Source organism: Neoarius graeffei, chromosome 9 (assembly GCF_027579695.1).
Source record: "Neoarius graeffei isolate fNeoGra1 chromosome 9, fNeoGra1.pri, whole genome shotgun sequence".
Classification (NCBI taxonomy): Eukaryota; Metazoa; Chordata; class Actinopteri; order Siluriformes; family Ariidae; genus Neoarius; species Neoarius graeffei.
The window spans coordinates 42,154,393-42,179,355 of NC_083577.1; the positions used below are offsets into that span (position 1 = coordinate 42,154,393).

Genomic DNA, 24,963 nt, shown 5'->3' on the forward strand with positions numbered 1-24,963 from the left:
AACCAAGCCACGCTCTGAGATCGCAGCTCAGTCTTCTGGGAAGATTTCTCGATGAAATGACCCCCTAAACAAACCGGCGAAATGACAGTAGCAATTTGTGAAAAATGCTGTAATAATAATTCTTGAAAAATAAAATACCGATCCATTCTTACCATCAAATACTTTTATTCCATATTTTGTTGCTTTTTTTTGGGGGGGGGGTTTGAGTAGAGTTTTTAATTTCATCTTCAGTTGGTTCAGCAACACACTCTGCCATTTTGTTTTTCTCTACTCACAGTATATGAGCTGATAGTCTAGTAGTAGAGTAGCCAATCAGAGTGCATGGTTGCTCATATCCAGTGAATGTGGATGAAATAATACGGGATAGATAACAAATGTTCATTCCCACTCAGATATTGTATATTCCCATCGGACTGTATTTAATGGGATTCTATGTAGTACGAACTTCAGCGAGACGTGTAAAACATGCAAGACGTTTAATTTGGGAGGCAGCAAGTCCATTATAGTGAAAAGCCCAAGCTGAGACAATAGCTAATTAGGAACATGGTCCCAGTTGAGCTGCATCATGTCTCTGTTGAGAGAGTTGTCTTCCTGTTTCTGAACATTTATTTTGTTCAAGCAAAGGCTATTTATAACATTTATGCTTATATCAGTGGATGTTTTCTTTGCTTTTTGTTTTGAGTTTGCTGCCGGTTGCTTTACATTGAGGCAATATGAGTAGTTCCATCGCAATATCACATCATCATCATTTACACCAGCAACGTCATGACTGGTCACAGCACGTAAATCTGGTGGTTCTGATTCCCACTGGAGCTGTGACAAAAGATTCCCATAAATGTTACGAGGTCACCAGGGGATAGATTAACGTTTCGACTTTGTCGTATTTCTTCCATTCCCGCAGGACACCATTACAAGATAATAGCAGAAAATATATGGTTTTCAGTGAGAGTGGGAATGGGGTATAACACGAGCAATAAATTTCTAATCGGTGTTCAATTGGGTGTAGCTCTGGTGACTGCAAAGGCCACAAGCATATGATTTATATACAGTACTAAATCAGGAAACATAAATAAAAGTGTTGGATTAAATCCCTAAATGTTTATTCATTATCCACTCTGAGATTCCCTTACAAAAAAGAAGTTTATTCAAGTGCGCTTCTAGTATACTTCTTTTAAACTAAAAATAAGAGAGTATGCTTTCAGTTTACTTTTTATTTACTTATCAGAGATATACTTAATAAAGTTATACATAAGTATACTTGGCTTATACTGAAAAGAATATAGAAAAGTCTAAGTATATTAAGCTTATACTTAAACTTTTGATCAAGATATACTTAACAAAAGTGTAATAAAGTATTAAAATATTTGTGCCTTATGTTTAAGTGTACTTGCCCTGTAGTTGTGCTTCAGCATTGTTGACTCTTAGGTATGTCTGTGGTTCCATATAAGGTTTTTATTTTTATTTTTTATTTTTATTTCTCCTGAGTGGAATAATTACATTTATTTATTTTTCTTTAGAGCTTGGATGTCGATTTCAGTTGTTTTTTGGCATTTAATACAATGTTGCTTTAAATTTTGATTTTTAAAGAAAATGAATATGTTCTTAATCCTGAGTATCTGTTGTTATTTTGTGAATTCTTACCTTTATAACTTCATTGTAACTTAAGGTACAAAACATTTAAGTTGTCTTCTGGTAGTGTGCATGAGGTAAGGGTCAGGGCTAGAAAACTAATAGTATACCTAGAGGGCTAATTGCAGTAAACTTCAAAACTAAAAAGTGGACTAGATGTATATAACCAGTAACTAATAGTATATTTCCAATATGCTATAAAGTATACTTTTATAAACTAAAAAGTGGACTAGAAGTGTGTAACGAGTAAACCAGTAGTATATTTCCAGTGTACTACAAAGTATACTTTAGTAAACTAAAAAGTGGACTAGAAGTATAAAACAAGTAAACTCATAGTATATTTCCAGTATACTACGAAGTATACTTTAGTAAAGTAAAAAGTGGACTATAAGTATACAACTAGTAAAATATTAGTATACAGGTAGTCGTCGACTTACGACTGCGTTTGGTTATGACTGACCGGTTGTAAACCGATCTGGTCGTAAGTCGGCCTATGTTAAATGAACGTAAGTATATTGTGATGTGTAATGATATTGTAATCATCTTAAAGTCTTATTTTATCAACATTTTCTTATTTCATTACCTTGGCTCATTATTTGGTTTAAGTCAAACACTGCATACTACACTGCGTACAGTACAATTCGTTTAATATGTGCAAAACAAAAAATACGAAATACAGGGGTGAAAAATAGAAAACATTTTAGTTTGAAACATACCAAAATACAAATGTAAAACATAGCAAAATACAAAATTTAGTGACCGCTGGCATCACTGGTGCTTGGCTGTGGGTCGTCTACGTCATCATCAGCTGTTGCAGCGCTCGGGCTGGCAGGAGCATTTGCTCGTTTCATAAACCAGGAGCTGGGGCGGAAACTGTATGATGGAGTGCGCGAGGGAGCGTGAGAGAGACTGCGCATGTGCCTGGAGCTGGGGCGGAAACTGTTGTACGCAGCGAGAGGCACTGCTGGGAGCTGGGGCGGAAACTGTCGTACGCTCAGCTAGCTCAGCTGGGAAACACTTGCCAGTCATAACCAGACGGTCGTAAAGTCGATCGGTCGTAAGTCGCATAGGTTGTAAGTTGATGACTACCTGTATAAGTTTACTTGTGGTATACTCATCTCATCTCATTACCTCTAGCTGCTTTATCCTGTTCTACAGGGTTGCAGGCAAGCTGGAGCCTATCCCAGCTGACTACGGGTGAAAGGCGGGGTACACCCTGGACAAGTCGTCAGGTCATCACAGGGCTGACACACAGACAACCATTCACACTCACATTCACACCTACGGTCAATTTAGAGTCACCAGTTAACCTAACCTGCATGTCTTTGGACTGTGGGGGAAACCGGAGCACCTGGAGGAAACCCACGCGGACACGGGGAGAACATGCAAACTCCGCACAGAAAGGCCCTCGCTGGCCACGGGGCTCGAACCCGGACCTTCTTGCTGTGAGGCGACAGCACTAACCACTACATGTGGTATACTTGCAGTACAAAATAAAAAATACTAGTTGTATAGAGATCTTGCAGTCACGTGACCGGAAAGTACACAGCCGCCATCTTGTCGGTCAACAGCACAGCTGAATACTGCTGCACTCGTGTACAGAATGGATCAATTTCAACCAACGAACTACACGGCTCATTTTTCTAATGAACAGATAACTAGATATATGTCTAAAATAAACGATCTACAGATTAGTGACCCTTATGGCTTTCCGGACGGAGTTTTCACGACCGTGTCAGTGGATGTTGAACTGCCAGAGGTGGAATACCCGGACGTGTATGATTACCTCATTAACTTTCCCTCGCTGTTCAGTGGTGAAGCACTGCGTGCTTATAAATCTCTGGACAGTTATCTTTACAGAAATTCAGGATTTGTCAGCGACTCAGATGTGGCATCTTGTAAACAAGAAAATGATCCTCACTGGATGGGTAAGTCACTTAAGTATTGAGTATAGCACTGACCAGCCGATTATAGAATAGAATAAGGTAATTCCAAATCGTCAGTCTTGTTTACCTGGCGTTGGAGAGGTAGAGGCTTAGCAGTGGAGATTTGAGTGGCTGTTTTCTGAGCTTAGTCAACTCTGACTCGCTTTTGCTTCCTCTCCCGGCGCCGCCTCCTTAGCTTTGCTTCCAATAATAATCCACGGAGACCCCACTGGTCTCGCTATCTCGTCCGGAATGTTTTTTTTTTTTTTCTCTCGTCCGGAATGTTGTGCATGCGATGGAAATCGCTACAAACCGTCATTTTCTGCTGGAAACCAATGTCCAGTAAGTCCATACGGTTGTAGTGGATATTGAAGTCCGGTACAGACGAACAACACGCAAAAATACACACAAAAAAACGTGCACAGGTAGGGAGAGCTTGCAGCCGTTGTAGTAGAATTGTATATAGTAGGTTTTTCCAGAAGAAAAGGTAGAAGTAGAAGGCGGAAATATGGCGTTTGACCGACAAGATGGCGTCTGTCACAATCTGGATCGGCTGTGATGTCACATGCAAGTGCTCCATACTCAGAGTTTACTTCTCTTAGACTTAAAGTATACTTTTTATAAACTAAAAGTGGGCCAATTTAGTCCCAAGAAGAATTCGATTAGTTTACTTACAAGTATACTGTAAGTACATTGATATCAGTATACTTGGTACACAAAAGTATACTTAAGGAAATATACTTTAACTTTACTTAAGTATACTTAATAAAATGAACTTGAAGTAAACTTCTTTTTGATAAGGGTTCTCCTGGGGTTCTAAATTAGTCCTGTAAATGGTTAACCAGTTACCGTAATATATACATTGTAATTATAACACAGCTTCAATATTAAGTCGATTCAAAGTCAAGTGAAATGAATTATTTGAGTTTGCTTTTCAGGTGGTCTATGCTATTTTGAATCCAGACAACCAAAACAGCAGAAGGAGCTCTACTTACTCACACGTTTGAGTCTGTCAATAATGGAGTGCTCTCCTCTGCACATGGTCCTGAAGGTACACAGACAGCACCGTGCCTGTCACCATTACATAGCTCCATGATCCCAAGTCCCCCCCCCCCCCATCTTTGCCCTGTAATGGCTTCTGTGTAGCATGAGACCTGTTGTTTCGGCATTGCCTGTGTATAATTGTCCAGTCTGCTTCTAAGCATTTAATTGAAGCAATTTGGTGATTCCAGATGAAGCATGTGTCAGTGATTACCTGTAATTAAAGTGCATGATTGCCTTGATGGCTTGTCCCCCTCCGGAGGAGATGTCACCTTCAAAGCCAGGCAGCAAAGGCATCACGACGTACACCCGGAACTTTTTCTTCTCTCTGCAGGACTGAGACATGATCAGAGACACGAGCAAGCGTCTTGGTCTGTCTGACAAGTGTCTCACACTGTGCTGGTGTGTGTGTAAGTGACAGAGGTAATGAGAGGAACATATGTCCACACCTGTATGCTTGAAGGATTCTCTCAGTCAATGCGTCTCCGATGCTGTTGTGGATGGTCTTGTCTGAACAGCTTATGAAGAACTGATTCTGTGACATAGATGAGCGTCTTGTTTGCCGTTATACAGCTATATTTACTTATGATTTCAGTATTAAAGCTGAATTCTACCTCTATGTAGATGAAGTGTTTGCTGTTCTGGATGGCTGAGATGTAGGCCAGATGAATGGATTCCTCATGTACCTTCGTACCAATGGACCACTGGCACACTGATCTCAAAACCTGACATTTAAACCAAACACACACACACTATGAATTTAATATTAAAAGCAATTGCTATTGCAAATTGAAGAAAATTTTCAGCTCTTATCTTGGTCATAAGAGAAGATGTTCGTTGATAGTGTCACTCCTCACCTGTACATTGGCCTGTGTGTGTTTACCCCACAGCTCAGGTGGCTTGCTGGGCTCGCAAAGAGATTTGGGCACGAGGCAAGGATAACACATTGCTCCCGACCGCTTCTTTACCAGCTAGCAGATAAAGGAGAGCTGATTAAAATCAGACAGTAAGTCACTTGTCGAATCCCCAATCACACCTTTAAAGAGCGCTAATTACTCCAACATGTCCGTGTAGCCCATGGTGCTGACCATCGACCCGGCCCACTGGCTGAGCACCTCATGAGGCTGAGAACTCACTTCAGGTTGAATTAAAGTTGCCATGCCCTCTCTTTGTCCCTAACAGTGTGCTTGATTACAATAAATGCAAGGCCATGAGGCTAAAGACATTTTCCAACTGCATTTCTAATGACTATTGTCCTTACCAGACGACACTCAGACTGTCTTCATCTGCACCACGGCTCAGCTAAAGCTTAACTGCCATCATTTTTTACAGTCTGTTCTTGTCCTCTTTATTATGTTTAATACACAAAGAAGCTGTAATTATTTTGTGTTTTAAGTCTTCAATGTATCCTGAAAAGTGTTTAAATGTTTATATCTTAATTGAAGTATAGTCACCTATTTGGATCAAGATACTGTATGTTCACCTATTTGGATCACCTCTGTCAAAAGAAACTTTCAAGTCAGATCTTAACTTTATATACGAAAAACCTATTTGTCTTTACAATTTAATTATCTGGTCATGTTGGGTCTCTGTAATGTGTTTTTTTCCCCCCTCTTCCTACGTTTCACACTTAAACGCTTTCACCCCTCTTGGAGGAAGTGCTTGGAGTGCAAATTAGCAAGCTGTACTGCATGTCAACATTGACCGCAGGCTAAACAATAATCTGGACCTGGTGTTTTTAAACAGATGGTTACTAATACAATAAAAGTATTGAATTTATTTTAGCAGCAGGCATCTCAGGCAATTAACAACTGGCAAAATGTGTTGATTAAAACCTATTGAATCCTGAAGGGAGGACTGATCTTAACTGGACTTGCAGGATGTTGGCAGCCGTCCGAGCGGCAGCCCAAACTGCTCTGACCTTGACAGAGAATCACACCGCCAAATCAACACAGCCCCAAAAATAGCCTGTGTGTGTGTGTGTGTGTGTGTGTGTGTGTGTGTGTGTGTGTGTGTGTGTGTGTGTGTGTGTGTGTGGGAGAGAGAGCCTGGCTTGACATTGTCTGTGTTTTATGAGAGGCACTTATGTGTGAATAGCTAATGTTCAGGATGAAGAGAGGACTGTGATGGTTTGGGTATCATTATCTGTGTTTAGGTGATTGTCTATTGTAGTGTGCTTTGTCTAGCAGAACATATCAGTTTCAGTTTTATCTCTGACAGAGATATGATAGAGGACCACATCTCTGGTTTTGGTCGGAGTGGTTATGTTCTTATCATTTACAACGATCATTTTCAAGTTCTCAGTTTTGGACTCGAGTGTGCAAATTATAGAAATATTTACAGTGGTGCTTGAAAGTTTGTGAGCCCTTTAGAATTTTCTATATTTCTGCACAAACATGACCTAAAATGTCATCAGATTTTCACACAAGTCCTAAAAGTAGATAAAGAGAACCCAGTCAAACAAATGAGACAAAAATATTATACTTGGTCATTTATTTATTGAGGAAAATGATCCAATATTACACATCTGTGAGTGGCAAAAGTATGTGAACCTTTGCTTTCAGTATCTGGTGTGACCCCCTTGTGCAGCAATAACTGCAACTAAATGTTTCCGGTAACTGTTGATCAGTCCTGCACACCGGCTTGGAGGAATTTTAGCCCATTCCTCCGTACAGAACAGCTTCAACTCTGGGATGTTGGTGGGTTTCCCCACATGAACTGCTCGCTTCAGGTCCTTCCACAACATTGGATTAAGGTCAGGACTTTGACTTGGCCATTCCAAAACATTAACTTTATTCTTCTTTAACAATTCTTTGGTAGAACGACTTGTGTGCTTAGGGTCGTTGTCTTGCTGAATGGCCCACCTTCTCTTGAGATTCAGTTCATGGACAGATGTCCTGACATTTTCCTTTAGAATTCACTGGTATAATTCAGAATTCATTGTTCCATCAATGATGACAAGCCGTCCTGGCCCAAATACAGCAAAACAGGCCCAAACCATGATACTACCACCACCATGTTTCACAGATGAGATAAGGTTCTTATGCTGGAATGCAGTGTTTTCCTTTCTCCAAACATAATGCTTCTCATTAAAAGTTCTATTTTGGTCTCATCCGTCCACAAAACATTTTTCCAATAGCCTTCTGGCTTGTCCATGTGATCTTTAGCAAATTGCAAACAAGCAGCAATGTTCTTTTTGGAGAGCAGTGGCTTTCTCCTTGCAACCCTGCCATGCACACCATTGTTGTTCAGTGTTCTCCTCATGGTGGACTCATGAACATTAACATTAGCCAATGTGAGAGAGGCCTTCAGTTGCTTACAAGTTACCCTGGGGTCCTTTGTGACCTCGCTGACTATTACACACCTTGCTCTTGGAGTGATCTTTGTTAGTCAACCACTCCTGGGGAGGGTAACAATGGTCTTGAATTTCCTCCATTTGTACACAATCTGTCTGACTGTGGATTGGTGGAGTCCAAACTCTTTAGAGATGGTTGTGTAACCTTTTCCAGCCTGATGAGCATCAACAACGCTTTTTCTGAGGTCCTCAGAAATCTCCTTTGTTCGTGCCATGATACACTTCCACAAACGTGTTGTGAAGATCAGACTTTGATAGATCCCTGTTCTTTAAATAAAACAGGGTGCCCACTCACACCTGATTGTCATCCCATTGATTGAAAACACCTGACTCTAATTTCACCTTCAAATTAACTGCTAATCCTAGAGGTTCACATACTTTTGCCACTCACAGATATGTAATATTGGATCATTTTCCTCAATAAATAAATGACCAAGTATAATATTTTTGTCTCATTTGTTTAACTGGGTTCTCTTTATCTACTTTTAGGACTTGTGTGAAAATCTGATGATGTTTTAGGTCATATTTACGCAGAAATATAGAAAATTCTAAAGGGTTCACAAACTTTCAAGCACCACTGTATAACCCCTAATGGAAAATCCTACCCCGACACCAAATGAACAAAAGTAATACACACACAAAAAAAAAAAAAAATCAACAAAAAGCCCATCCACTGAAATGTGCTAATATATGGCACACTGCCGCATACTCTCATTACTGATTGAATTGTTCTCACTTTGACATTCTTTCTTTGTGGCATGATGAATGCAGAAAATAGCTGAGTGTCGATCTCTAATCAGCACCAGTCAACTGGCACCAAAGGAAATAAATGAGAGTGCACTGTCTTTGAGCTGAGAATTCTCATTTCCCCTAAACACCTCATCAGAAGCATTCAGCTGCCTTTTGTTTGGCCTCCTGCGCTGTGCACACACCTGGCTCCTTCCACTTTAATTATTCACCAGGAGAGTGTCTGATCTGTAGCCAAGCTTGAAATATGACTGGCATATTGCAAAGGAAATCATACAGGCCTCAAACCAATTCAATTACTGAACAATCAGAGTAAAAAGGCCTCTAATTGCTTTAAAAGGGAGCTGGGAGAGCGGGCTCGCCATTCAATGCTGACGGCATTCAGAACAAAACACAATGCACAACTGCAGGGGGTGCTAAGCTCAAGCTAATAAAGATCACTTCAAAAACAACTACGAGAGGTTGGGGGTGGCTGTGGTTCATGCATCGTTTTGATCTTTAATTCTGGTGTATTTTTCGTTTATAGTGCTAACATGAGCACATTTGACTATGCACAACTCCAGTGCACAAATCATACAACAATTAATAATTAATAGAAAATGTGTTGTTTCAACCAGAGGTTCTTAAACTTTTTGCAGCCAAGGACCTCGTTAAGTCTCATCTCATCTCATCTCATTATCTCTAGCCGCTTTATCCTGTTCTACAGGGTCGCAGGCAAGCTGGAGCCTATCCCAGCTGACTACAGGCGAAAGGCGGGGTACACCCTGGACAAGTCGCCAGGTCATCACAGGGCTGACACATAGACACAGACAACCATTCACACTCACATTCACGGTCAATTTAGAGTCACCAGTTAACCTAACCTGCATGTCTTTGGACTGTGGGGGAAACTGGAGCACCCGGAGGAAACCCACGCGGACACGGGGAGAACATGCAAACTCCGCACAGAAAGGCCCTCGTCGGCCCCGGGGCTCGAAGCCGGACCTTCTTGCTGTGAGGCGACAGCGCTAACCACTACACCACCGTGCTGCCTAAGCTCATTGTGTGCACAAATATTTTGGTTATTTATCATTAGTTTTTATTACAGAATTTTCCATTTATCACAATTTTATATATTAAAAAAAAGATTTAAGTTGACATTCTTCATAACCCTAGTTGTTTTTCAGTTACTGAGGCTAAAAACTATAAGAACTAATAATTATTCTTCTATCCACATTCACTGGATATGAGCAATCACACACTCTGATTGGCTACTCTACTACTAGGCTATCAGCTCATATACGGTGAGTAGAGATAGACAAAATAGTGGAGCATGTTGCTGAACCAATCAAGGATGAAATAAAAACTCTACTCGAAAACCAAACCCCCCCAAAAAAGCAACAAAATATGCAATAAAAGTATTTGATGGTAAGAACATTGCCTTTTTTATTTTTCAATAATAATTATTATTATAGCATTTTTCACAAATTGCTACTGTCATTTTGCCAGTTTGTTTACATTCTAACTGGAAATGATTTTGCCGGACGTTTTATGAAGAATGTCAACTTCAATCTTTTTTTTTAATATAGGAGTGATTCCACGCTTATGGGTACTGAAATGGGGACATGAACTTATTTTTAAAAATTCACCTAAAACCATTTCTTTTTTTTACCATCAGGTCACAAAACATGTAATCTTTAATGAATGATATGTTAAAAGATAACTTTAATTTTCTGAGATGTAATAAAAACATATTTATATGCCAAAGTCAGAACGTAACAGAAGTGTTGTGGACATATATATTCTCAATTTTAACAATGTAGAATTACTTTTTGAAACATAGGAAGGTGATGTTTTAGCAAATATAATTAATAAACATGTGTAGTAGAATAAACATACACATTCTTTCAATAAGATTAACATGGTATATAGCTAGATTGTAATTAATTTGTAACAGACGCGAGATGGACAATCGTAACAGAAGTAATGTAACAGACATCATTTTGGAACTCGTAGGCTTGACTTTGGCATATAAATATGTTTTTGATACATCTCAGAAAATTAAAGTTATCTTTTAACATATCATTCATTAAAGATTACATGTTTTGTGACCTGATGGTAAAAAAAGAAATGGTTTTAGGTGAATAAGTTCATGTCCCCATTTCAGTACCCATAAGCGTGGAATCACTCATAAAATTGTGATAAATGGAAAATTTTGCCGGACGTTTTGTGTAAAGTTTTTATTTACTGAATTTGCAACATAGGCGGCACGGTGGTGTAGTGGTTAGCGCTGTCGCCTCACAGCAAGAAGGTCCGGGTTTGAGCCCCGTGGCCGGCGAGGGCCTTTCTGTGCGGAGTTTGCATGTTCTCCCCGTGTCCGCGTGGGTTTCCTCCGGGTGCTCCAGTTTCCCCCACAGTCCAAAGACATGCAGGTTAGGTTAACTGGTGACTCTAAATTGACCGTAGGTGTGAATGTGAGTGTGAATGGTTGTCTGTGTCTATGTGTCAGCCCTGTGATGACCTGGTGACTTGTCCAGGGTGTACCCCGCCTTTCGCCCGTAGTCAGCTGGGATAGGCTCCAGCTTGCCTGCGACCCTGTAGAAGGATAAAGCGGCTAGAGATAATGAGATGAGAATGAGATGAACTTTGACAATGTTGTGTTGTGATTTCCACTACTGTAACAAAAAAAAAAAAAAACATTTGCAGACCTTTTGGCTATGTTTCACAGACCTCCCATAAATAGTCAGATCAAACACAACTTCTCCAATTTTTAATATTATCCTTATATATTATAATAATAGTAATTCATGTAATCCTTTCCCTTCTTCCTGTGTTTTTGGTATTCTTCCTACCTTTGTGAAGTTCCATCTCTGGATGAAATGCCTGGCGATGTCTCTAGCAGCCTTCCCATAAACCACAACTCCAACATCATGCCAGGGCATCCTCGGTGTCTTGTACCTGTCAATGAAATCTGGACAAGATAACAGCACACAGTATACCAGGAGCCTGTTTAAATGGAAGTTGACATGGTGTGTGTATCGTATGAATTCATTTAACTCTGTGAGACACTGATCGACATAACAAAGTCTTGATTTCTGTCACTGACATTCAAAAGGATGTTCCAGTGTATTTATATACCACGACTACTCATAGCCAAGTGAGGGATACAGAAAAGTAGTGATGGAAAAATAGCATTCAGTATAGTCCAAGAGTTGGAGAGAGATGAATGTAGAATGGTATAGTAAGGAACAGAACATCTCTCTGATTTTTAATATTTCTTCTATTTGGATTCTTTTCTTCCTGACTGAACACATTTCTTTCAGACAAACAGCGGTGGAGCCTTTATTTCCTTAGTTTATTGGTTTGTTTCTGTCATATGACGACATGCAGCTGGATTGTAGTATAATAAAGTAACTAATATGAATCATATCCTTGTGAACTGGACTTCAATAGAAATAAATATATGAGTAAAAGTTTGAGGTGCACCTTGGAAACAAAGAATAGAAAATTTATACTTGAGCTTTCTGTGGTTTTTCAGTACCATCAAACGGCTTGTTGAGTTTGACCCAGTCTTTGAGGATGAAGTTGCAGTAGTCTTTGCCGTGCCAGAAGCGAGTCTCTCCACAAAGCTCTGTACTGCTTATGTGACATCTGAGGGAGCTGGTGTCTGTAATAACAAAGTCAGAAAAGCTCCAGAAATAGAAATACTAACATCTTTCAGGTGGCTGTCCTTTTACGTGCGAGAAAGACATTCAGATTTGAAAAAATGTTCAACTCATTGAATAACTCAGTTAAGTAAAGACATTTCAATATAAATTTATTCATCAGTGCCTCAGTGTGTTTGCTCAGGACAAACACATTTTTCTTGTTAATTTGACTTAATGGATGGCTGTAATACTATTTAAATTATGTTGTGTGTGTGTGTGTGTGTGTGTGTGTGTGTGTGTGCGCTGCTGACCATGAGGCAGGAGAAGGAAATGATGCAGGCCCTGTGAGTAGGAGTCAGTGGAGCGCAGAGACAGGCTCTTACTGTACCAGTCTGGGACAAGCAGCGATCTAGAGCTCACACTGTTCCTACTGTTGCAGTGCTCTATAAGAGAAAACACACATGCATGCATGCACAGTTAAAATTGTTTCGACTTGTCGGGCTTTATTTAGCCCAAGCACTATCACGACACTCCATAAAACACTTTTACATAGGGCATGGTTTTAGAGTGAGACATTCATGTTTTGCAGACCCTTATCAAAAAGAAGTATACTTCAAGTTCATTTTATTAAGTATACTTAAGTAAAGTTAAAGTATATTTCCTTAAGTATACTTTTGTGTACCAAGTATACTGATATCAATGTACTTACAGTATACTTGTACAACCCCGATTCCAAAAAAAGTTGGGACAAAGTACAAATTGTAAATAAAAATGGAATGCAATAATTTACAAATCTCAAAAACTGATATTGTATTCACAATAGAACATAGACAACATATCAAATGTCGAAAGTGAGACATTTTGAAATTTCATGCCAAATATTGGCTCATTTGAAATTTCGTGACAGCAACACATCTCAAAAAAGTTGGGACGGGGCAATAAGAGGCTGGAAAAGTTAAAGGTACAAAAAAGGAACAGCTGGAGGACCAAATTGCAACTCATTAGGTCAACTGGCAATAGGTCATTAACATGACTGGGTATAAAAAGAGCATCTTGGAGTGGCAGCGGCTCTCAGAAGTAAAGATGGGAAGAGGATCACCAATCCCCCTAATTCTGCGCCGACAAATAGTGGAACAATATCAGAAAGGAGTTCGACAGTGTAAAATTGCAAAGAGTTTGAACATATCATCATCTACAGTGCATAATATCATCAAAAGATTCAGAGAATCTGGAAGAATCTCTGTGCGTAAGGGTCAAGGCCGGAAAACCATACTGGGTGCCCGTGATCTTCGGGCCCTTAGACAGCACTGCATCACATACAGGCATGCTTCTGTATTGGAAAGCACAAAATGGGCTCAGGAATATTTCCAGAGAACATTATCTGTGAACACAATTCACCGTGCCATCTGCCGTTGCCAGCTAAAACTCTATAGTTCAAAGAAGAAGCCGTCTCTAAACATGATCCAGAAGCGCAGACGTCTTCTCTGGGCCAAGGCTCATTTAAAATGGACTGTGGCAAAGTGGAAAACTGTTCTGTGGTCAGACGAATCAAAATTTGAAGTTCTTTATAGAAATCAGGGACGCCGTGTCATTCGGACTAAAGAGGAGAAGGACGACCCAAGTTGTTATCAGTGCTCAGTTCAGAAGCCTGCATCTCTGATGGTATGGGGTTGCAATAGTGCGTGTGGCATGGGCAGCTTACACATCTGGAAAGACACCATCAATGCTGAAAGGTATATCCAGGTTCTAGAGCAACATATGCTCCCATCCAGATGACGTTTCTTTCAAGGAAGACCTTGCATTTTCCAACATGACAATGCCAAACCACATACTGCATCAATTACAGCATCATGGCTGTGTAGAAGAAGGGTCCGGGTACTGAACTGGCCAGCCTGCAGTCCAGATCTTTCACCCATAGAAAACATTTGGCGCATCATAAAACGGAAGATGCGACAAAAAAGACCTAAGACAGTTGAGCAACATTCCTATCTCTAAACTTGAGCAACTTGTCTCCTCAGTCCCCAGACGTTTACAGACTGTTGTAAAGAGAAAAGGGGATGTCTCACAGTGGTAAACATGGCCTTGTCCCAACTTTTTTGAGATGTGGTGTTGTCATGAAATTTAAAATCACCTAATTTTTCTCTTTAAATGATACATTTTCTCAGTTTAAACATTTGATATGGCATCTATGTTCTATTCTGAATAAAATATGGAATTTTGAAACTTCCACATCATTGCATTCTGTTTTTGTTTACAATTTGTACTTTGTCCCAACTTTTTTGGAATCGGGGTTGTAAGTAAACTAATCGAATACTTCTTGGGACTAAATTGGCCCACTTTTAGTTTATAAAAAGTATACTTTAAGTCTAAGAGAAGTAAACTCTGAGTATACAACTAGTAGTTTTTATTTTGTACTGCAAGTATACCACAATTAAACTTATATACTAATAGTTTACTAGTTCTATACTTGTAGTCCACTCTTTAGTTTACAAAAGCATACTTCATAGTATACTGGAAATATGAGTTTACTTGTTTTATACTTCTAGTCCACTTTTTACTTTACTAAAGTATACTTTGTAGTACACTGGAAATATACTACTGGTTTCCTTGTTACACACTTCTAGTCCACTTTTTAGTTTATAAAAGTATACTTTATGGCATATTGGAAATATACTATTAGTTACTGGTTATATACATCTAGTCCACTTTTTAGTTTTGAAGTATACTACAGTTACCCTTCGAAGGATAAGCACAACTACAGGGCAAGTACACTTAAACATAAGGCACAAATATTTTAATACTTTATTACACTTTTGTTAAGTATATCTTGATCAAAGGTTTAAGTATAAGCTTAATATACTTAGACTTTTCTATATACTTTTCAGTATAAGCCAAGTATACTTATGTATAACTTTATTAAGTATATCTCTGATAAGTAAATAAAAAGTAAACTGAAAGCATACTCTCTTATTTTTTAGTTTAAAAGAAGTATACTAGAAGCACACTTGAATAAACTTCTTTTCTTGTAAGGGGATACACAAAAGATCACAAAGATGACCTCTGAAAAAGAATTATAGGTGTGGTGTATATATCTGTATCTAATAGGTCCTATGTGTATTTACATAAGGAACAAGACACAATGGAATTTGCTGTTATAGGACAATAATCAACAATGGGCTGGTAAGATGAAGCAGAGTCACTGTCACTGTTTTCCAATAACAAACTTTTTATTCCTCATACCACAACAATATGTCAACTCTAACACTTTTTCTTGATTAAAGAATGATATGTTACACTTTTATCACATGTAAAAATGATAACTAATAATTGTTGATCTCACTAAAGTTTTCAAATCAATCTGGCTCAGAAATAAAGCCTTGACATTTGACACTAACAAAAGGGGCAGCACAGTGGTGTAGTGGTTAGCACTGTCAGCTCACAGCAAAAAGGTTCTGGGTTCGAGCCCAGTGGCTGGCGGGGGCCTTTCTGTGTGGAATTTGCATGTTCTCCCTGTGTCTGTGTGGGTTTCCTCTGGATGCTCCGGTTTTCCTCCACAGTCCAAAGACATGCAGTTAGGTTACTGGCTACTCTAAATTGCCCGTAGGTGTGAATGGCTGCTTCCCAAGCCCAGGAATAGGAGGGTTGTGGCAGGAAGGGCATCCGGTGTAAAACTATGCTCCAATTAACATGACATGTGGATCAATAGGGTCCACATGGACCCCGACCTCGGAATAGTGCTAGAGATGATGATGATTTAAAACTAACAAAATGTGGTCTGTCCAGCAAACTTCTCTCTCTTGTTGCTTTAACGAGTACTTGTTACAAGTAATAAGTACAAGGCTTATTTTCCTTGATGGAAACCATGTAGACGACTGCAACAGGTATATAGGTTTTCCACATTTGAGCAGGGTCTGAGCTGTCTGCTGGCCATTTTGTGGACGTAAACTCAACTATATTTCCAAAGTTGGATGCGAGGCAAGTTCTTGTAATATTTGTCTAAACTTGTAAACTGAAACAATGTCAACAACAGGAGTTAAAAGTCGAGAAAACTCAGAAATGTCTTGCATCATTTTGCCTTCATAATTTGAGATTTTTTAACATTTTCATTTTTACAGTGCACAAAACAAGCCTCTTTCTTGAAGTTTGCAAGACAAATCACAGTGGCAAGAAATAGTAAGCGAACCCTTTGCATTTACAGTGGTGCTTGAAAGTTTGTGAACCCTTTAGAATTTTCTCTATTTCTGCATAAATATGACCTAAAACATCATCAGATTTTCACACAAGTCCTAAAAGTAGATAAAGAGAACCCAGTTAAACAAATGAGACAAAAAATATTCTACTTGGTCATTTATTTATTGAGGAAAATGATCCAATATTACATATCTGTGAGTGGCAAAAGTATGTGAACCTCTAGGATTAGCAGTTAATTTAAAGGTGAAATTAGAGTCAGGTGTTTTCAATCAATGGGATGACAATCAGGTGTGAGCGGGCACCCCGTTTTATTTAAAGAACAGGGATCTATCAAAGTCTGATCTTCACAACACATGTTTGTGGAAGTGTATCATGGCACGAGCAAAGGAGATTTCTGAGGACCTCAGAAAAAGCGTTGTTGATGCTCATCAGGCTGGAAAAGGTTACAAAACCATCTCTAAAGAGTTTGGACTCCACTAATCCACAGTCAGACAGATTGTGTACAAATGGAGGAAATACAAGACCATTGTTCCCCTCCCCAGGAGTGGTCGACCAGCAAAGATCACTCCAAGAGCAAGGCGTGTAATAGTTGGCGAAGTCACAAAAGACCCCAGGATAACTTCTAAGCAACTGAAGGCCTCTCTCACATTGACTAATGTTAAGGTTCATGAGTCCACCATCAGGAGAACACTGAACAACAATGGTGTGCATGGCAAGGTTGCAAGGGGAAAGCCACTGCTCTCCAAAAAGAACATTGCTGCTCGTCTGCAGTTTGCAAAAGATCACGTGGACAAGCCAGAAGGTTATTGGAAAAATGTTTTGTGGACGGATGAGACCGAAATAGAACTTTTTGGTTTAAATGAGAAGCATTATGTTTGGAGAAAGGAAAGCACTGCATTCTAGCATAAGAACCTTATCCCATCTGTGAAACATGGTGGTGGCAGTATCATGGTTTGGGCCTGTTTTACTGCATCTGGGCCAGGACGGCTTGCCATCATTGATGGAACAATGAATTCTGAATTATACCAGCGAATTCTAAAGGAAAATGTCATGACATCTGTCCATGAAGTGAATCTCAAGAGAAGGTGGATCATGCAGCAAGACAACAACCCTAAGCACACAAGTCGTTCTACCAAAGAATGGTTAAAGAGGGATAAATTTAATGTTTTGGAATGGCCAAGTCAAAGTCCTGACCTTAATCCAATGGAAATGTTGTGGGAGGACCTGAAGTGAGCAGTTCATGTGAGGAAACCCACCAACATCCCAGAGTTTTTAAACTGTTCTGTACAGAGGAACGGGCTAAAATTCCTCCAAGCCGGTGTGCAGGACTGATCAACAGTTACCGGAAATGTTTAGTTGCAGTTATTGCTGCACAAGGGGGTCACACCAGATACTGAAAGCAAAGGTTCACATACTTTTGCCACTCACAGATATGTAATATTGGATCATTTTCCTCAATAAATAAATGACCAAGTATAATATTTTTGTCTCATTTCTTTAACTGGGTTCTCTTTATCAACTTTTAGGACTTGTGTGAAAATCTGATGTTGTTTTAGGTCATATTTATGCAGAAATATAGAAAATTCTAAAGGGTTCACAAACTTTCAAGCACCACTGTATGTAGAAATGTATCTTAAAGTATGGTCCGATCTTCATCTAAGTTACAATAATAAACAAATTCTATTTTAATAAGTCTATTTTATTTTCAATCTATTTTAACTAATAGCACACAAATTATTGCCTTTTTTCTTGTCCATATTAAAACATTATTCAAACAGTCACAGTGCCTGTTGGAAACAGTATGCGAACCCCAAGGCTAATTTGATTCCAAAAAAGCTAACTGGAGTCAGGAGTGAGCAAACCTGGAGTCCAATCAACGAAACAAGTTTGGAGATGTGAGTTAGAGCTACTTTGAGACTCAAATATTTTGAGTTTGCTATTCACAAGAAGCATCTGCTGATATGAACCATACCTCACAAAAGAGAGAGCTCAGAAGATCCCAGCATCAAGAATTGTTGATTTACATAAAGCTGGAAAGGGTTATAAAGGAATCTCAGTGAGTTTAGATATTCATTTGTCCACATTTAGGTAAATGAGATGATTTAATACTGTGGTTAGTTTCCCTAGAAGTGGGCACACAGCTAAGATTACTCCAAAGACTCAATGCAGAATCCTCAGTGAGGTAAAGAAGAACTATAGAGTAAAAACTAAAGGCTTGAAGGAATCATTTGAACTGAATATCTGTGTTCATGAGTCAACCCTATGCAAAATATTTGCACAGGCAGGGTGTTCATGCCAGGACACCATAGAGGAAACCGCTGCTTAACAAACAAACAAAACCCCACATTGTTATGCACCTGAAATTTGCTTAAGAGCACCCTGACACTCCACAACACTCCTGAGTTTTGTGGACTGATGAAACTAAGGTTGAATTATTCAAGAAGAACATACAGCACTACTTTTGGCATTAAAGGTCCCATGGCATGAAATTTTCACTTTCTGAGGTTTTTTAATGTTAAAATGAGTTCCTCTGACCTTCTTAAGTCACCCCAGTGGCTAGAAATTTCATAATGTGTAAACCAAACTATGCCCAACATTTGAGAATGGCGCGTCAAAACGGCGCGTTGATAAGCTCTTCCCTTGCCTACGTCAGCAAGGGAGATGATCCCCACGCCCCCCCTCTGGATTCCCACCCACTGTATGGATTGCCCGCCCAGCTCAAAAGTTGCCACCAAACATGGAAGTTGCGCTGTACATGGATGTGACAACACAGGAAGGAGTCTGTTTTTACTGCCGACGGGAGAGCCCCTGAAGACGCACTGGCTTAATTTTATTTACTCCAATAATACGCCGTCGAGTCTACCTAAGACGGTGTATGTTTGTCGGAAGCATTTTCCTGAGGAATGTTTCCACAACTTGGGACAGTACAGGGCAGGTTTTGCACATCAACTGTCACTGAAGCCTGGGTCCGTACCAAGCATCCCTGCCGCATCAGCCACAAACACCGAACAAGTAAGTGTATAACTGTTAAGTCGTTTTGCCGTGTTTTAAAATCGGTGCCACGTTAGCCTTGCAATGGCTACATTAGCTGTGCAGCTAACCGCTTCCTGCAGTTAGCCAGGTACTCTGCGCTACAAAACCAAAAAGCATGCAGCATGCTCTGTTATAATAGCCAATCAAAACAGTTTTTACAAAGACACCCACATTCTTTTTTTTTTTAAGTCACTCGTTCATTTTATTTGTTTGTTTGTTCAGTAAAAACCCAAACATTTGTTGAATTTATTTTATTTCCTCGCGTCGCACCTTAATGACGTCAGCGCGCGGTATTTTTCCCTTCGCGGTTTGTTCCTTCTCTCTCGCCATAGTAAGACACCCACATCCGCTTGTTCTGACCCACTGGAGGTAGCGTCACAGTGCTGTTAGCCAATCAGAGGTAACACGTTTACATGTCATGAATATTAATGATAAGACCCGCCCCCACCCTCTACCCTTCCCCGCCTCCTGCTTCTCATTAGCAAAACGACGCACTGGGAAAAGCGCTGAAATGGGGCTTTCTCCCAGGAGGCTATATCTACGTGCCGAGGGTTCATTTCGAGAAAGGCTGCGGATATAACATCCGGAAACCTCCACGAGCCCGTTTAAAGCATCAACAAATCACCATGCCATGGGACCTTTAAAAAAGGGCAGATGAAAACATCATCCCAACTGTGAAGTACGGGGTGGGGCGGGGGGAACCACATCATGATTTGGGGCTTCTTTGTTGCCTCAGGGCCTAGAGCACTTGCCATTATTGAGGTGAAAATGTATTCCCAAGTTTATCAAGGTATGCGCCAGGATAATGTTAGGGTGGCTGTCTGCCAGCTGAAGCTCAGTAAAAGTTGAGTGATGCAGCAGGACAATGAGCCTGAACATTGAAGTAAATCTACAACAGAATGGCTTAGATAAAAGGAAAATCCACCTTTTGGAGTGGCCCAGTTAGAACCCAGACCTTAACCCAACAGAGAGCCTTTCACACCAGACATCCTGAGAATATGGCTGAGCTGAATCAGTTCTGTTGAAAGAATGGCCCAAAATTCCTCCTGAACTTTATGCAGGTCTGATCTGCAGCTACCGAAAGCGCTTGTTTGAGGGTCGACCAGTTACTAAATCCAAGGGTTTACTTACGTTTTCCACCAGCCCTATGGGTGTGTACAGTAAATACATGAAAGATTATAATTGTGTGCTGTTAGTTAAAACAGATTGTGTTTGTTCATTATTGCAACTTAGATGAAGATCAGACCATATTTTAAGATAAATTTATAAATAAATGCAGGTAATTCCAAAGGGTTCACATACTTTTTCTTACCACTGTAAATGCAGCTTGTTATATTACTAAGATACAGCAAACCTGTCCATCTTGAAGTCTTTATGTTGGAAAACTTAAAATTACTGCTTATTAAAAGTTAAAAGAATAGCTAAATAAATGTCACCTTGCAGAATATGTAACCATATCAATAATTACGCCCTGTGATGACCTGGCAACTTGTCCAGGGTGTACCCCGCCTTTCGCCCGTAGTCAGCTGGGATAGGCTCCAGCTTGCCTGCGACCCTGTAGAACAGGATAAAGCGGCTAGAGATAATGAGATGAGATGAGATGAGATCAATAATTACACACATTTTTAAAAACATTTATGTGGAGCCTCTGACATACAAGTCTCTGTGCAAGTTGTTACTACAGAAACAGTAACCTATTAGAATAAGCACCTTAATATACCTAATATACCTCACAGCATGAATACTGTCAGAGCTGCTGTTCTAGAAAATGAATCAACACCTTCTGACCAATCAGAATGGAGAATTCAACAGTGCAGTAGCATTTTTTTTCACAGTCGAAACTCTACATTGTACCACAGATATTATTATGGAATTTAATCATTATGCTTGCAACTATTTTCCCTCTGTAAAGAAAGCTTGGGATTGTAAAAGGCGTTATATAATAATATTAATAATAATAATAATTATTATTATTATTATTATTATCTCATCTCATTATCTCTAGCCGCTTTATCCTTCTACAGGGTCGCGGGCAAGCTGGAGCCTATCCCAGCTGACTACGGGCGAAAGGCGGGGTACACCCTGGACAAGTCGCCAGGTCATCACAGGGCTGACACATAGACACAGACAACCATTCACACTCACATTCACACCTACGGTCAATTTAGAGTCACCAGTTAACCTAACCTGCATGTCTTTGGACTGTGGGGGAAACCGGAGCACCCGGAGGAAACCCACGCGGACATGGGGAGAACATGCATGCAAACTCCACACAGAAAGGCCCTCGCCGGCCACGGGGCTCGAACCCGGACCTTCTTGCTGTGAGGTGACAGTGCTAACCACTACACCACCGTGCCGCCATATTTTTTTTTTCTTCTTCTTCTAGCACTAATGTAGTGTGCTCAGAAAGTTAACATCCAACCTTGTAGTCACATGTATACTTACAGTGTCTTGCAAAAGTATTCATCCCCCTTGGTGTTTGTCCTGTTTTGTTGCATTACAGTACAAGCTGGAATTAAAATGGATTGGGGGAGGGTTAGCGCCATTTGATTTACACAACATGCCTACCACTTTAAAGGGGCAAATTGATGTTTTATTGTGACACAAACAATAATTAAGATGAAAAAATAGAAATCTGGAGTGTGCATAGGTATTCACCCCTTTTGTATGAAACCCCTAAATAAGAGCTGGTCCAACCAGGTCACTTCATAAGTCACATAATTAGTCAATTAAGACCCACCTGTGTGCAATCAAAGTGTCAGATGATCTGTCACATGATGTCTGTATAAATCAACCTGTTCTGGAAGGACCCTGACTCTGCTACGCTACTAAGCAAGTGACATGAAAACCAAGGAGCCTCCAAACAGGTCAGAGACAAAGTTGTGGAGAAGTATAGATCAGGGTTGGGTTATAAAAAATATCCCAAACTTTGAATATCCCAGGGAGCTCCATTAAATCCATTATAGCAAAATGGGAAGAATATGGCACCACTACAAACCTGACAAGAGAAGATCACCCACCAAAACTCACAGACCGGGAGAGGAGGGCATTAATCAGAGATGCAACAAAGACACCAAAGATAACACTGAAGGAGCTGCAAAGATCCACAGCAGAGATGGGAGTGTCTGTCCATAGGACCACTTTAAGCTGTACACTCCACAGAGTGGGGCTTTATGAAAGAGTGGCCAGAAAAAAGTCATTGCTGGAAGAAAAAATAAGAAAACACATTTGGAGTTTGCCCAACAGCATGTGGCAGACTCCCCAAAAACATGGAAGAAGATTCTCTGGTTAAATGAGACTAAAATTGAACTTTTTGGCAATCATGGGAAATGCCATGTGCAACACAAACCCAACATTTCCCATCACACTGAGAACACCATTCCTACAGTGAACCATGGTGGTGGCAGCATCATGCTGTGGGGATATTTTTCATCTGCAGGGACAGAAAAGTTGGTCAGGACTGAAGGAAAAATCAGTCTAAATACACTAAATACAGGGCAATTCTGGAGGAAAACCTGTTTGTGTCGGCCGGAGGTTTGAGACTGGGACGAAGGTTCACATTCCAGCAGGACAACGACTCTAAACATACTGCTAAAGCTACACTGGAGTGGTTTAAAGGGAGACATTTAAATGTATTGGAATGGCCTAATCAAAGCCCAGACCTCAATCCAATTGAGAATCTGTGGTATAACTTGAAGATTGCTGTACACCAACACAACCCATCTAACTTGAAGGAGTTGGAGCAGTTTTGCCTTGAGGAATGGGCAAAAATCCCAGTGCCTAGATGTGCTAAGCTAATAGAGACATACCCCCAAAAGACTTGCAGCTGTAATTGCAGCAAAAGGTGGCTCTACAGAGTATTGACTTTGGGGGATGAATACCTATGCACACTCCAGATTTCTGTTTTTTCATCTTAATGATTGTTTGTGTCACACTAAAACAACAGTTTTCACCTTTAAAGTGGTAGGCATGTTGTGTAAATCAAATGGTGCTAACCCTCCAAAAATCCATTTTAATTCCAGCTTGTAATGTGACAAAACAGGACAAACACCAAGGGGGATGAATACTTTTGCAAGACACTGTATGTGGTTTGTATAAATGTGCCCTTCTTACTGAACTCTGTACCTTCTGAGCTGCTCTTATCCTCTGCTGCCGTAATATGGAGTCTACTGACAGGTGGTGTGAGGTTGGAGTTAGTTTCTGCATGCTCCTCCACCAAACAGGTTTCTCCTGCAGCTTCTCCACCCAGCACATCATCTTCCACCACTGATCTGATCTTCAGCTCTTTGTCCTCTTCAGATACTCCTACAGACTCCTGAGTGTACTGTATATATCAGGAGTGCATGCAAGGGCAAGCAAATCATGTTAGCTTCTACCATTTTTACCATCTTGCTTAAAGTGTGTTAACACATGTTTACTGATCCATCTTATCAATGACAGTATCTCCTCAGTAATATTTGCCACCTGCTCTCCAGTAAACACTCAGCATCCATAGAGATATAAGCTGTAACTTATCGCTACTATATTTTTAGCAAAGAAAACTCAGTCTGTGCACATGCCTGCCCTCACTTAGTACTGCTGTGTAACACTTATGTTCTGGCAATATTAAATGCAGCTGATGTATTTAGCCGCCTGTAGATGCTAATAATGCTCCACCTGTCCTGAATCAATGGCTAGACTTTATGACATAAATTAGAGTATTGGTGAGTGTAATTTGTTAGTCAAGCCCTCTCTGACCCCATATACTGAATGCCTTTTGAGTGCAGGGGAAAAATGTCCTGTGAAGTGTGCGGGTTAATGGCTCATGGAGGATCATAGTGGTCTGGACTTGGCAAATGGCAAATGTCACAGCAGTCTCCTCCCGGTGGGTATAATTTTATTAAGTGCAAATATCACTAGGCTCCTCAGGAAACGTTTGGAAAAGGTTACACCAACAGCTGTAACAGTTTCATGTATATTAGCAAAGATTTTACAGTCGAGGAGACTTGGGTTGATAGATACAGTCACTCATGCATGAGCATAGAAGCCCCTAAGTACATGCAATAAACACTTTGATTTGAAGGGCTGACATCATGTTTATTTAAAAGCCCAGGCCCATATTTAATGACACAATGGCGAGCAGGTAGACTGCAGCCTGCAAGAGGGGGCATATAAGAGAAATCATTCTCCCCCATTCAGTGGCCCCCAGTAATTTGTTGAGTCACTCATCCATGCAGACCCTTTATGTTTAATGCAACTCTCTGGGGGAAGGAAGTACCCGGTAAGGCCAGGCGATGTTCCTCAGCATGAGAGCACTGGGATTAGCAACCGCAGGCCCTTCAACTGTGCCCCAGATGCTCTGTAATTGCGATTTTACGTTTGCTAGTGGAAAAAAGGGAAGATCCAGTCCTGCACACCCTCACCACAAAATCAATCT

The 24,963-nt window shown here is 40.2% G+C and overlaps 1 protein-coding gene across 1 annotated transcript in view; it reads right to left on the minus strand.

The window, feature by feature from the left end:
* si:ch211-168k14.2 (phospholipase D1) overlaps nucleotides 1-24,963 on the minus strand; it is a 47,807-nt gene that overhangs the window by 9,961 nt on the left and 12,883 nt on the right. The window contains exons 14-22 of the mRNA XM_060928700.1: nucleotides 23,661-23,862; nucleotides 12,635-12,766; nucleotides 12,218-12,343; nucleotides 11,529-11,647; nucleotides 5,453-5,566; nucleotides 5,210-5,320; nucleotides 5,045-5,130; nucleotides 4,810-4,923; nucleotides 4,550-4,599 (exon numbers count right to left, since the gene is read on the minus strand). Of these exons, the coding sequence (XP_060784683.1) occupies nucleotides 4,550-4,599; nucleotides 4,810-4,923; nucleotides 5,045-5,130; nucleotides 5,210-5,320; nucleotides 5,453-5,566; nucleotides 11,529-11,647; nucleotides 12,218-12,343; nucleotides 12,635-12,766; nucleotides 23,661-23,862 (1,054 nt within the window). The remainder of the gene's footprint in view (nucleotides 1-4,549; nucleotides 4,600-4,809; nucleotides 4,924-5,044; nucleotides 5,131-5,209; nucleotides 5,321-5,452; nucleotides 5,567-11,528; nucleotides 11,648-12,217; nucleotides 12,344-12,634; nucleotides 12,767-23,660; nucleotides 23,863-24,963) is intronic.